The 15,106-nt window shown below is 43.6% G+C and overlaps 1 protein-coding gene across 5 annotated transcripts in view; it reads left to right on the top strand.

The window, feature by feature from the left end:
• Positions 1–15,106, top strand: part of LOC143284028 (uncharacterized) — a 244,453-nt gene that overhangs the window by 204,589 nt on the left and 24,758 nt on the right. For all 5 annotated transcript variants that reach the window (XM_076590593.1, XM_076590590.1, XM_076590592.1 and 2 more), the window contains 4 exons: positions 920–997; positions 7,586–7,829; positions 9,862–10,061; positions 11,303–11,900. In XM_076590593.1, coding sequence (XP_076446708.1) covers positions 920–997; positions 7,586–7,829; positions 9,862–10,061; positions 11,303–11,900 — 1,120 coding nt within the window. The remainder of the gene's footprint in view (positions 1–919; positions 998–7,585; positions 7,830–9,861; positions 10,062–11,302; positions 11,901–15,106) is intronic.

Here is a 15,106-nt window from a genome sequence, read left to right as displayed (position 1 = left end):
CTCTTGGGTGTAGAATAATCACAGTGTAGTGATGCCAAACAAGTCCCCCTTACTTGAATGACAGTGACAGTGCAGGTTGCTGACGTTAGAATTGTAATCTTCAGATACAGTTAACAGAATAATCACAGTGTAGTGATGCCAAACATTTCCCCCTTACTTGAATGACAGTGATAATGCTGGTTGCTGACGTTAGAATTGTGATCTTCAGATACAGTTAACAGATGTATTGTCAAAAGAATGCTGATATTTAGTTTCGTTACGCATTCGGTTATGTAAACACAAAGAACATAACAGATTGGGATGCATTGTAACCGCAGCAAATAACATTATTTGATCAAATGCATACTTCTCCTCTCCCTGCACCTTACGATCTGTATCTGTGTCAACAGTGAAACAGAAGGCAGTGAGATTTCCTTTCGTTCCTCAGACCGAAGGATCAAATGTATATCAAACCTTGAAGGATTGTTTATCACATGAATATTAGCAGTTCTGAAAAATGAAAACGCAATGCTTTTAACTCTGTTATTGCATTATTACAGCAACAGTAAGAGGGAAAACGTTACATGGGAGGAGAGAGGAAGAGGCAAGCATCCAGACCAGTTCGGAGCAGAAGAATAGGAGAGCGATGGAGTGTATACTTCTTAAGTGTTAAATTAAAAATCTGATGTTCAGATTTACTTTGCTAGCATTGAATGCATTAGTGTACGTTGTAAAAACAAATGTTTAGTGTGTGTGAAATTGTTTGCTCTCTGAAAACTGCCTCATGACACTGCCAGTGGAACAGAACTTGTAATGCTGCTTTGTAGGGTAGCATCAAAAGCAACTTTCATTCATAGTATCGTTTAGGATCTCGTCTTCCGTTTATTATAACCCAGTCTAAACATTCGATGGGTACAGTTATCTTAACGCGTGATTTCAGGACAAAAAAACGGAGGCCATGTTGTTGGTTGGACCGCAGTCAGGGATCAGTATCGTCACCAACATCAAGTCCTACACGGTAAATGTGTGTGTTTGTGTGTGTGTCTGTGTGTGTGTCTGTCTGTGTGGGTGTGGGTGTGGTGGAGATGTATGTGTGTGGTGTGTTGGTTTCCATACATGTGCGTGAGGTGTGTGTAAACACACACGTTCATATATTTTTACGATGTTTGTGAACGAGTCTGTTTTTCTGTGTAAAGACGACATTTTAATAATAATTTCATTATTCTACGTTAGTTGCTTTCACCATGTGATGATTGATGCTGCTCTGGACATCTGCACTCCATTCTCTAACGTTTGTCATAAGTGATGGTATTCATAGAGATGAAAGGCTAACGCAGAATAAAGTTTACTGAATGATAGTAATGTATAAAGTGTGATAGAGCATTTATTTGCTGATCAAGCAATATGTAGCAGTGTCTATGACTTCAGTGATTAAACGAGTTCTTTGTTTAACACTTTGCAGTTCATGCTGGTTTAAAATATTTAAATTTTAAGGGATCAAATCCCAAACATGACATTTCTTATTACGGTTCACATTACACAAACAATAATCTGGTTAGAAATGTATTTATTTTTGGAATTCATTTCCTGTTGAAGGTAATTATTGCAGTTTTTCACTCTGTATTTAAGGTCTCTGTCCCATATCTCTGTCTGATCCAGGACCTGTCTGTCGTTCGTTCATTAATTACCCCCTAAGAGAGCAAACAAACCAACCCCAGCTCCTGTGATGTTTTTTTTAGCACAGGACGGTATCCAAACACTAGATGAGTGCTGCTCTCCCGAAAGCTTCCCGTGTATGCCAGATTACAGAGTGTGGCCGAAAAACAATTTTCTTTGCCAATCAGGGTGCTCCTTGTTCTTTTTTGAATTTGTTTGACAGCAATTTTCCATTAATTTGATTTGCCTCGAGGGAAAATATTCCCCCTCCCCCACTCTCTTTCTCACTGTCTCGGTGACTGTGTGTGTGTGTGTGTGTGTGTGTGTGTGTGTGTGTGATATTGGAGATCGGAAATGTGGATGTGCGTGTGTGTGTGGGTGGTGGTGGAGGGGTGGGGTGCGTGTATGTGTGTGGGCGTTTGTGTGTGGGCGGTTTTTTGTTTTTTGTTTTTTTGTTTTTTTTGTGTGTGTGTGTGTGTGTGTGTGTGTGTGTGTGTGTGTGTTTCGCGCGTGATTGCGCATGTGCTTCGTCGATCTCTTGGCCATATTTCGAAGCTAATAATTCGTTTGACACATCACAGTGCGAATCTGATTTCTCTGCCTGAATGATCTCAACCATTCTAATTAATGGAAAAAAGAATGGAAAGAAGGGATGAAAAAAAAAGTATGAGAAGTTCCATTTGCTACAATGAAATCTGGACATGGAACGGACATTGATGGAGGTTTCTGCTGAGAGCGCGGGCTCATGCAGGCAGGGGAAATAAACACGTTAATATAGTCAGAAATAAAATGAAACAAAAAAGTAAATTCATCAGCCACATGCACTGGCATGCAACAGTTCGTCCTCTTCATTACCCGTTCTTTTGTATAATTTATGTAACTGTAGGTAGTTGGATGGTTTATTTAGATAAGACAACTGATTTCAGATTTATAATAGAATGATTTAATCCATCCCAAATAACAATATAAACCAAACACAAAACCTCTGAACTATACAGCAAAACTATAAAGCAAAATGGTCAAGCCATGTATTTTTTTCGTAGTTGATATATTTCAGGTAGATAGAGAGAAATGATGACCATCTCGCTTACTAAGGTTTGACAAAAGAGGTTCGTCATAAGTCACAAATCCAAACCTCGTCAGCGTTTACTTCAGAATGCGAATTAGAATAACTTTAGTAATCTCAGTATACTTACACGTTCCAGAAAAATGAGGGAGTCAAGAAACCAATCTCTTGCACCTGTAAGAGGAAAGTGGCAGGTAAGATGCTTACCTGCCAATACAGTGCCCGTGAGAATCTGGGTTCGAATCCCGGCCTCGCCCTTTCTTCAAAGTTCGACTGGAAAATGAAACTGAGCGTGTACCGTCAGAAAATGCTGACAGTATTATTCCAGCTGTGACTTTCACCATTCACTGATTAAAAAAAAAAGCTCAATGCAATTAAGATGCGGTTTTGATAGAAATGATTGTATTCGCAGACATGTATCAGTACGAGAAAGATGCAAATTAGGCAGGGAGCAGATAAAACAATTCTGTCCCGCAGCCCCAGTGTGGGGTCCCATAAGGGGGGTGGGGTGGGGTAGTTTTAGAACCCTTACCATGGGATGGTCTGGCCTCGTGGAACCCCCCCGCCCCCCCCCCCCCCCACACACACACACACCCCACACCCGTCCAGGTGGAGGATCGTGGGACGTCTTGCTGTTAGCGGTCTCATCCTGGAATGTTGCGCCCTGTCCTTGTCCGCCTCTTCATGACACTGTCATATCGACCCACATTCATGTTCTCTCTCCCACTAGTCCCTGTCCCTCGCCTTCCGCCTGTGTGTGTGTGTGCTTGCTTGCTAAGAGTTCCCTTCGTTTCTCTGTTTCCACTTTATGCTTAAGTTTTTCCTTGTTTCTCTCTCTCTCTCTCTCTCTCTCTCTCTCTCTCTCTCTCTCTCTCCGTTTCCATCTACGTAGGTTCTTCTCATTCTCTTGTTCTCCTTTTGGCTCCGTTCTTATACACGCTTCATTACTTTCCCATTTTCTTCTTGTTGTGCTGCAGTATATTGTGGGTGCACAATAAAAGTTTCAGCTGCATCGAAATGAATTGGATAAAAAACAGAGATCTGATTAACATTTTTTTTGGTGGATTTCCTGACAGAGCTGCCTTGATCACGGTCAGAAGACAGTTAATCGATTCATTGTTTTCCAGCGTTGGGAAGGTGAATAAGTTCTGTCATGTGCTATGAACCACCACCCGCATACAAATGGCTGCTTGAACAGTGCTGGAAGCAGGGTTTTTTTTTCTGATAGCAAGAACCCTCTCGGCGGACTCAAGGCGCTCAGTTTGATTAAACTACAAAACAGTGTTGATTCCTTGCTTGATTAAAGCGAAATCAGAGACACGCTGGAAGCAAAAAATGATCATAAAACAGAATCTCCTTCGGCCCAACTCGTGGGTAACTGATCCTTGGACGGAGTGGCCACAAGATCATCGATCCTCCCAACGTCCACAGCAAAATTCGTCTTGTCGCTCTCGCCGAATAAACTGCGGACAGATCAAGTGCATCACACACATCAGGTTTCCGTGTGGGATACCACACCCCCAGAGTGGATAGTCTGCCTTGACAGCTGTCCAAGTTCTCTCTTCAATATTGATGGCGTCGTATTGAAGTAATCGGAATGGCCTGTATTTCAGTTTTGTACAATTGGAAATGTAGCCGCCCAATCAGAATCGCGCTCGATCATTTGGTGGCGTCCCTTGGCATACCTGACCCATGATTTGTTCTTGACTTCACTGATACAAATATTATCCATGACATGTGGTATTCCTTCCTTTCGGATGCGCAGATTACTGTACTCCAAGACTTACAACTGTAAGCTAAAGTAGTTTTGCTTGCAGCCCTGAACGCGTGACCGACTGACAGATACATGCACGAAGGGTGAAATGAAAGGGTCAGGGGTGAAACAGGCGATTTAAAAGCCGGCGACTATACATGTGTGAGGAAGAGGGTATCCACTTCGGTATTAACACTGAGAGAGAGAGAGAGAGGGGGGGGGAGGGTACAGAAAGGAGAGAGAGAGGGGGGAGGGAGGGTACAGAAAGGAGAGAGAGGGGGGAGGGAGGGTACACAGAGAGAGGTACAAAAAGGGGAGGGAAGAGACAGAGAGGAGGAGGGGGGACGATAACGAGGTAGTTTATTGACAAGTGGAAAAAGCATGAATGCATCTTTTCATTCAGCACATGGGGCAAAGAGACTTAATGAATTAATCGCAAGAAGGAATAAGGATCATAGAAAAATAGAAAATACATCTCTCTGTCCATTCCCCCATCCCTCTATTACTTGCACGCATATGTGTGAGTAGGGATGGGGGAGAACTTTATTTTTTTGTTATTGCCATTGCCTGATAAGGTATTTTGACAAGTGCGTAACAACAGTCATTTCCTTTTGACAACAGATTCCAGTACTATGATCTGGCAGTTTTAGACACTGCGATTAAGTAAAGATTGGTAACACTGTTAACATGTATATGCAAAGTATCACGATAACAATTTAAAGAAGAAAAAACAAAACAAAGAAACTCGACCATCCACTCACGTATGTAATTTCATATATTCTCTAATTCAAGAACATGTCGGCATTCAATCGACTGTTGTTTACTGCATTGTAATACTGTATTTTACTCACGGATAACAGATCTTTGTCTTATTGCTTTGTGTTTCTGAAATGAATTAGGCAATCCATGTAATTTTAATTTCATCCTCAGACGATAAAACCGAGACAACATCGTGCATTTTAACCACGTCTGATGCAAGAAAATAATATTCTCCCTCTCTTTTCATCATAAGTTTTACACTAAAACAAAAAAGTGTTTCTCATCATATTCGGAATTCAAATGGTAATTCTGTGAAGTTCCAGGTGCAAATCATGTCTTATTTGTATTGAAACCAAGTGTCCCTAATCTAAATCTTAAATAACTTATTCTGTGCCATTTATCTGCAATGACACTTCAGGTTGAAATGCGCTTTAAAAGGAGAAAAACGAAATATATATTTCTTTGGTTTCCTTATCGGAAGGAGGGGAGAGCGAGCGAGCGAGCGAACGAACGAGCGAGAGAGAAAGAGAGAGTGTTTCCAATATATGGTTAAGAAATGGACCTTATTTATGCCCATCTTTCCCGGCTATAAAAAAAGGAGTATCCCTCATGGGATGTTTGTTCCATTTTCTTTCTTCATTTTATTTACATTGTTGTTTTTTTTCCATCGACATGTTGCCGCCCCCAATTTTCCCTGTCAATTATGGACAGTTTCGCTCAAGGGAAAGCGACACGCGGATAAGGAGGGGGCTAGGGGAGGAATAGGAAGAAGTGGAAGAGGAAAAACACAAACGCTAAAATCATGCGCACAACTTAACGAGGATCCGTAACCGCTGGAATATGTAAAACGAGAGGCAAAGCCTTCATGGCTCGCGTGTGATTCCTGGTGAACAACTGCAATAAAACCCCAAATGCCGGAGATGGGGAGGCGGTTGTGTGTGTGTGTGTGTGTGTGTGTGTGTGTGTGTGTTGGGGTAAGCTATGGGACAAATGGTCAGTGGGCGAAGGGTATTTTTCAGGACAAATCATCCCCAAAGGCTGCAGCACTTGGAGCTCGTGCAATCTTTCCCCCTACTTTGAGAGTGATAGTCGTTCAAAGAAGACTTAGCTGTTACTGAATTACCACGGCGGTGGAGAACCCATTTATCATGCATCTCTCACTTTGCTGTAAACTTACATGCTTCTCTGATACAAGCAGAACGTTGAGTCATGTAATATACACCACACGATTACAACAGACGGATGCGGTGGTCAAATGGTTTGAGCGCCGGATTCTCACCCGAGTTTCCAGAGTTCGATCCCCGTCTTTCCTGGTGAGGCTTAGGGCGGACATTTTTCCGATCTCCCGTTCAACAGTATTGAAAACCTGCTAGTGTCTGAACCTCCTTCGTGTGTTTACGCACGCAGCAGATCAAATACGCACGTTAAAGATCCTGTAATCCATGTCAGCGTTATGGAAACAAGAACATACCCAGCATGCACCCCCCCCGAAAACGGAGTATGGCTGCCTACATGGCGGGGTAAATAAACAATCATACACGTAAAATGTTACGTGTCTGTATGAGTGTGTATGTGTGCGTGACTGAAACCTGATTGAATGACACAGGCAACGAAAATAATGAGCGCCCAAAGGCAGCTGTCGGTCGGCTCTTCCCAGGTAGACTGCGTGTTGTGCAGAATTAAAGAATGACTCCGTGTTTGTAAAGCGCTTAGATCTTGGTTTCTGACCAGGCAAGGTAAGGCAAGGCAAAAAGATTATTTCATGTACCCTCTGGGGGCATGGAAACATATATCACCGTCTTCGACACACACCATATAAACAAATAGAATTATGTCAGAAAGTGAACAAATGCAAAGTGGCCCACACGAGCAAACGAGCAAGCAGGCAAATACACATAGACCATAATTTTCCTTTACAACAGAAAACAATAGATTCCATATGGGTGTACAAAGCTTCATTGAAAAGAAATATATGTAGCATGAGTATAGTAGTATTGTATTGGCGTATATAGATTTTGTTTTTCCACTTCTGTGTGCTCTTGTGTTGGTACAGTTCACAATTGTGTATGTATTGTCTCATGTGAGGCGCTTAGAGCCCAATATATGGGGAGTTTGCGCCATATAAGTACAATATATTGTTGTTGTTATTATTATTATGATTAAGAGACAGATGCTTTAAGTTTGAACAATAAGCGCTATATAAGTATCCATGTCATCAACATCACCGCTTGACGCGCGTGTCGCAGCTGACGAAGCTGGCATTTCATTGAAAAGAAATACATACAGTAAGAAACAAAAAGTTTTAACAACAGGCGCTATGCAAGTATCCGTATACATCATCATCATCATCACTTAACACGCGCGTGTTGCAGCTGACGCAGCTGGCGGACTTTGAGGAGCTGGAGCAGGTGCGCGTCACGCGCGACGGAGAGGGCATGCAGCGCGTGGACCTGAAGCTGAGGTCGCCCCGCCAGGAGGAGGGGGTGAGCCTGGGGCTGCTGGCCGAGGACGCCCACAACCTGGTCTGCCTGCTGGCCGGATACTTCGCCATCTTCGTGGACCCCGACCGGCGTCTGGTGGAGCGGACCATGGGGAAGAACACGTCGGATCCTGATGGTGAGGGAATTGGGGTGTGTGTGTTGGGGGGTCGAGGTGGGGACGGGATGTGTGTGTGGGAGGCGTGGGTTGGTGTGTGTGTGTGGTTGGGTGGGTAAGTGGTATGTGTGTCGTGTGTGGGTGTCATTGGGTAGGTGTGTGTCTAGGTGGGTGGATAGGAAGTGTGTGTGGGGTGGGTGTGGTGGTCGTGTGTGCGTATGGTGGGGGTACGTGTGGTGTGTATGTTTGGCGAGGGGGTGGGGGTGGGGGTAGGTTTGTGTGTGTGTGTGTGTGTGTGTGTGTGTGTGTGTGTTTTAGATTTCAAATTAAAGTCTTTGATCATTGTTTCCCATGTTGTTAATCTTTGTAACAGTTTTACCCTTCTAACTGTTGATATTAGCGTTCTGGGTTGTAAATACCTATTTTTTGTTATATTATTATCAGGTTGATTTGCGGTTAATATGTATCCATTATTATATTCACCTGCATCATCATCATCATCATCATTATTCGTGATAGCAGTATAGTAGTAGTAGTAGTAGTAGTAGTAGTAGTATCAATATCGGTGTTGTTGGTGGTGATGGTTGTAGTAATACTAGTACTGGAACACATATAGATAAAAAAACAAACAATCCCCATAGCTGGCTGGGCCAATGACTAGCAATGACAGAATCAAACAACAACGCATGACGACATAGAAGAAAAAAACACACCCCAAAACAACACAACAGAAAACAGAGATAACAACGGAAGAAGACAGGAGTCCACAGCTAACTATGCTTATTGTCCTGAATACGAATGACAGAGTTCCGTCCGGAAGGAAAGCCTGAGCCCTTGTAATAAAGACTTATCGAGTTCTTACGGTATCGGGAGATATTAGCAGTGTCCATCTCAGGACATGTGTAGACCCAACCGTGTGTCTAGCAGTTTGAGTTTATTCATGAGGCGCTAAGAGGATTATCCTTAGGCAGAGTATAAAAGACGGCCATGCGAGCTTGTGGAGAGCAGTCAGAGACTAGACTGGAATTCAATTCCTGGTGGATTCAGATTGGACGTGGCTCAGAGCTAGTCTCTTGAGGAAAGGAAGGGGAGAGGAAACGACAGACACACACACACACACACACACACACACACACACACACACACACACACACACACACACACACACACACACACACACAGAGAGAGAGAGAGAGGAGAAGACAAACTGAAATCTCTTTCGAGTTGCAGACCACAGCGTAAATGTAGTTTAGTTCTTCAGTTTTGTTTGTAGAGATGTGAACTATATTGACACTGTGTACCTGTGTGCCAGAATGGGCGAAAGTGTTTGTTGTATTTATGAATGTTGTTCATTTACAAACATGAAACACATATTGATATTACTCTCTTTCCCTCTCTCTCTCTTGTGTGTGAATAAGAAATATTGAATGCACCTGACGATTGGTTTATTCATTTGCGACAGGAAACATTTATGTTATTTAACATATGAATGATCTCATCTCCGAAATGCACATTTACATTACCTTTTCATGAGAGCCATGGCCTGAATAATACAAAACATCACCCATTCATATCCCTTCCTCCCTTTGTCTTTCTACTCTTTCACTCTTTCGCCATCCATCTCCCTCGTCTCACCCTCCTCCATTCTCTCTCTCTCTCTCTCTCTCTCTCTCTCTCTCTGTGTCACATATTGTGTTTAGATTACGTATCTTGTAAATGGACAGTTCCATTACCCTGTCTCTCATTCCCTCCCCCCCCCTTCCTCCATGTGTATGCATGCCTATGGCCGAAACACATACGAGCTTGAGTCTCTCCCTGTGTGAATGTGGGTGTGTGTCAGTGTCTGTGTCTGTCTCTGTCTCTCTGTCTCTGTCTCTCTCTTCCCCGCTGTGTCACTATTTGTATTTATCATTCACATGCAGATGCTGTATTGTTGTATTCCGTGTACCCGATTCACGAGGGGTAATGGGCGTACTTTAATGAACCATCCATCCATCCATCCATCCATCCCACCCATCCATTCATTCTCTGTGGCTTCACCCCGTGCCACCAGTGCCCACCTACGAGAGTGTGCACCGGGTACAGACGGCGGCCTGGAGCTACCCGGAGGACCTGGTGTCGCAGGTGGTGGTGGGGGAGGAGGACGGGGTGGTCACAGACAACCAGCACCTGGTGGACCTGTCCCAGGACCCCCCGGAATACGTGGACAGCGAGCAGTACCTGTCCCGGGTCAAACAGGACCTGGGCATACAGGTACATGATTGTAATTGTGACCAGAACAGAATTAAACGGAAAAAAAAAATATATATATATATATATATATATAGAGAGAGAGAGAGAGAGAGAGAGAGAGAGAGAATAAATCCAAGCTCAGATGTCTTCGTCTTTCCACAAAGAAATGGAGAACGCACAAAATAAAAAAAGATAAAATAAATAAAGCAGTCTTGGTTAATCTTTTAACCTTTATATACTTGTATTTATACATTTATTTCTTCTTATTAAAATGTACTCTAGTGTGGCAAATTTTGCATGGATCTTAACGAAAACGCTATACAAAGACGACTGCATGCGACATGCGATTTTCCTTTCAGTTCAGTTGTTCAGCCGAAAGTAATGTCACACTATCACACAACAGAACGAATGCCCGTCTGTACTGTTGTTGATGGATCCGAACGATTTACACACAGCCAGCAGAATCATCCACAAAGACACATAGATGTATCAGTCAGGAAATCGTCCATCTTGCTTTCCACTCTGCAAGTCTCCAGCTCCTCCGCCTCCTATTCCACCCTGTTCCTCGTAGTCTCCACCCACCATCTAATCTCCCCTCCCCCATCCCTAGTAGCTCCTGACTTGGATGGCCCAAAGGTCAGATGGTCAAGATGTGATCCTAGGAATCGGGGACATGTGGTATTGATTTTTGTTGTTGTCGCCAGTCGTGCGGTTCGTGTCTTGTTATTTGTTGCTGTGGCTGTGTCCACTCCCCTGTGGCGGTTGTGAAAATACTGCTGCGGCCTGCTGCTTGGCATTAACGGCTTTGTGGCTATCTTCTTCTGTTGACAGTTTGTATTGGCTTTGTTGGGCGTGTATTTCAACATGTTGGACTTGTGTGGTTTTGGAGTTGGGGTCGGGTAGGGGGGCTGTGTTTTTGTATGCATGTTAATTTGGGTTCTTTTTTATTTTCGCTTTCTGATATCACAGTTATGAGATGTTTTCTTTGCTGACAACATTTCAATGATGGGTGAAGGTGGTGCTATGTTATCTGATGTCTTATGTTCTTTCTTTAGTCTTCTTCCACCATTATGGATGTGTGTGTTTGTATGTGTGTGTGTGTGTGTGTGTGTGTGTGTGTGTGTGCGCGCGCGCGCATGCGTGTGCGTACGTAGTTGTTTCTTTATGTTTAATATTTTATTTTGTTTTATTCTTTTTTTCTCTTTGTTTTCTTTTTTTACAATAGAAGGATCTGTCTTCATCCTCTGATCTATTGTCTGCAGACCTCCCAGCAGAGCGCTGACGCAGGGACGATGACTTCAACGCCAGCTCTGCCGAACGCCCACAGCCACTCCGCCTCTCCATACGACATCACCACCACCACCGTCGACGTCACTTCCGCTCTCACCGACGTCAGCATCAGCGTCAACGGCGCGGCCACTCCCTACGAGGAGGCGGTGACGTCATTCGGGACCATGTCCAGCGACACGGCCAGCTCCACTGCTAGTTCCTTTTCCCTGCCCCTCACCCCCGTCCCTCCCGCCCCCACCACCCCGCCTCATTCTCCTCCTCCACCCACCAGCCCCGTGGCCAACGGACACGCAGTGGGGATGCCGGATTCCTCCGTTCCGCGTCCGGACCGCCTCCGTCCCGGCTCCATGGACAGTGACGATGACAAGGACCAGGACTTGACTCTGATCGCGAAGAGCATCGGGGTGGTGGTGGTGGTGGGTGATGGTGAAGGTGTGAGGGTGAACGGGGAGGTGGGAGGAGAGGGGAGCGAGGAGAGGGACAGTGTGCAGGTTGAAGGAGGTGGAGGAGAGGCGAGGGACGATCCCAGGACACGGCGAGGGATTGAACGAGCTTCGTCGATAGAGTCTGGTGAGGGGGAATTGTGTGTGGTAGTGGTGGTTTTTTTTTAATTTTTAACTCACTTGTGTAAACAAAGTGAGTCTATGTTTTAACCCGCAGTTCAGTTGTCTGTGTCTGTGTGTCGTGGTAAACTTTAACATTGCCATTTTCTCTGCAAATACTTTGTCAGTTGACACCAAATTTGGCATAAAATTAATAGGAAAAATTCAGTCCTTTCCACTCATCTTGTTTAAAACAATATTGCACCTCTGGGGTGGGCACAAAAATAAAAATGAAGCCAAATTATATGCAAACTGGATTTACTCTTATATATATAACTAACAAATAGTAAAGAGTGGTAACTCTATCCATTACACAACTTCAAGTCAGTAATGCTTACGCTACCGATTCAGCTAGCACACAGGTAAATTAAAGGTACATTGGAACAAACCCAGACACTTCCTCAGAAAGGAAGCGCCGGGCCTGCCCTTATACCAACCATTTGACATGTGCACACAGCAGCAAAAACAGAAGAAATGTGCAAACGCAAGTTAGCTTTTATTCAAGACTGGCATAGCCTTTTAATCCTGAATAAGCCACACAGAACACATGGACAATACAGAACAAATACATGGTTGCCTCGGTAGTTTATCCACTGGAAATTAACAAATAATGAGGCCAGGAGACGATATGATTAACAAATAGTAAAGAGTGGTAACTCTCTCCATTACACTTTGATCTGATATTCTGACAAAACAACAAGAGCAGTCATTTTTATCATTTTTTTGTTTGTAGCGGTGGTGGTGTGGTGATGGTGGTTTGGTGGTGATGACAACGTGGTGTTTTGTAGTTTGTGTGACAAGTGATGGTCTGGGTTGTAGCGATGGTGGTTTGGGTGATGGTTTTACATCTAAGCAGCTGTAGTGCGCTCGTGTTTGTGTGTGTGTGTGTGTGTGTGTTTGTGAGCAGCAAGAGATAATGTGTGCCTCTGTCAGTGCGTCCATTTTTTAAATAACCCAAACCTGAATATTTCCTGCATATTCCTCTTCTTTTCGTACGCACACATTAATTAACACAAACATATGCGCGCACACACAGACACACACACACACACACACAGACGCACACAGACGCACACACACACACACACACACACACACACACACACACACACGCACACACACACACACACGTTCGCGCGCACGCAAAGTTTTGATGATGCAAATGTAAATTTTAGAAAAATGTAATCCGACATACGCCATCTGTATATATATATATATATATATATATATATATCATTTGTCAAATATTAGTTTTGTGAACAGACGGGAAATTAAACTACCTATGCTACAACAGCTACCACTAGTACTACTTCTACGACTAACTACACTATTCACATACAAACTGAACAAAGTAGTAGAGGAAAACAAGAGTTGGGAATAAGATTCTACTGTCCCTGAAGACTTGACGATGTTTAAAGCATTTAGAACAGAGGAAATAAAGGAAAGGTTGCAATTGTTTTTTGTTTTTTCATCCGTGATTTACACCGTGGGATCAAACACAGTCCGAGTTTCACCGAGTTTGAACCCAGCCTTAACATGTTGAAAGCAACAAACATTTGGTGTCAAAACCATTTTTGTTTTACTAAGCCCACGGTATTGGGCTCACACACACACACACACACACACACACACACACACACACACACACACGTCCCTCCACTGTCCCCTGTCAGACCAAGTGCAGTGTAACGACCTATTGTATTGTCAGTTACGAGCTAGTCTTGTTGATTGAAGCCTTAAAGTCGTGGAGGATTTATGAGGGTCCATACCTGCTGACGTGAAGACAGCGTACCAGCTAGACCATCAAGAGACTCTCAGTCTGACGCTATTACCTACTTGACTTGTTCCTTCTATACTGTTCTGAGAACAAAAGATTCGCCGTTCCAGACAGTGGTGTAGTGTGGTGGTGGAGCATACCCACTGGAGAACGGTGTTGTTTCAATGGAGAAGTTATACCTGTACAGAAGCAGGTGAGGAGTTACAGTTGGTTGCTCTGGAGTGATTTTTATTTCGGCTTCAGGCCTCGGGAGTATGTGCCTGACGTCTTTGGAATGCGAGTCATTTTGTGCAGATTACTTTCTTTCTGCTTCAAATATGCAGAATAGATTGCGAAGTTTTTCACGATTTTCAGTCGAAGCGATGATGCTTGGTTAGGATGGTTGTGAACATTTCGGCGGAAGGGGGCCTTGGTAAATCCTGTGTTGGTATTATCTGTTGTATCGTGACGGGTTAGTTTATGAGCTGAAAAGGTACAGGAATGTACAGACCTATGTGTAACTCATTTTGACTTCAAATGCAGATTACTGAGAACTGTACATGAGCAGCACATACGTAGAATATGAAAAACCTATTCACAGGAAAACAACACAGTCCTCGAGCTATGAAGGTGGTATTGTGAGAAAAAAAGATGATATATATAGACCAATTTTCATAGCCATTTGATACCACACTGATACTTCAGAAAGGTTTTGAAATGACGTGAATGGACCTGGCATAATTTTTGTCACGTGGACCCAGTTAAATGTTTGATCACACGAGTTGTTCATTCTTTAAAAGAGATCAAGCGCTATCGAGCTGGCTTGGTGTTTGTACATGTGGAATATTTCGATATGAACTGTGCAATGTAAATTCATAAAAAAAGACTACAACAGTTGATACGATTTAGTTCTGGAGGTAGCCTACACGAAAGATTTGTCAAATGAAAGATTTGTAAGCTGCGTTCCACGACTTGGATGTTACAGTCTAACCACACAGCAGCGTTGGCAATGGCAGTGTGTGGTCTGTCCTGCTGTCTGTTTACAGACACAAGTCCACTGTGTGTGGGTCCTTGGTATTGTTAACACCGTATATCTCACTGTCAGCGGGCCGCAATGACAGGTACAGTAGGACTGCTGTTACAGTTGTAGCGGTAGTCGTCCGTAGTTTTCAGCAGACTTATGATGTATTATTCTGTCCACTCGCTGACTCTTCCCCCATTTCCCCCTCCCCCTCTCTTCTTATTCTCATTCCTCATACAGTGAATTGGGAGACATGGGGCGGTGTTGGAGAAATAGTAAAGCAAGAGTGCTTACAGATAAATTCTGAACAGAGCAGTTTTTAGTGAAGAGCGAAAAGCAGAGACGGGGTAGGTGATCGGACATGGCGTGGAAGTTGTTCCGTGGAAGGTTGTTCCAG

This window comes from Babylonia areolata, chromosome 7 (assembly GCF_041734735.1).
Source record: "Babylonia areolata isolate BAREFJ2019XMU chromosome 7, ASM4173473v1, whole genome shotgun sequence".
Lineage (NCBI taxonomy): Eukaryota > Metazoa > Mollusca > Gastropoda > Neogastropoda > Buccinidae > Babylonia > Babylonia areolata.
This window is presented reverse-complemented; position numbering and strand designations above follow the sequence as displayed.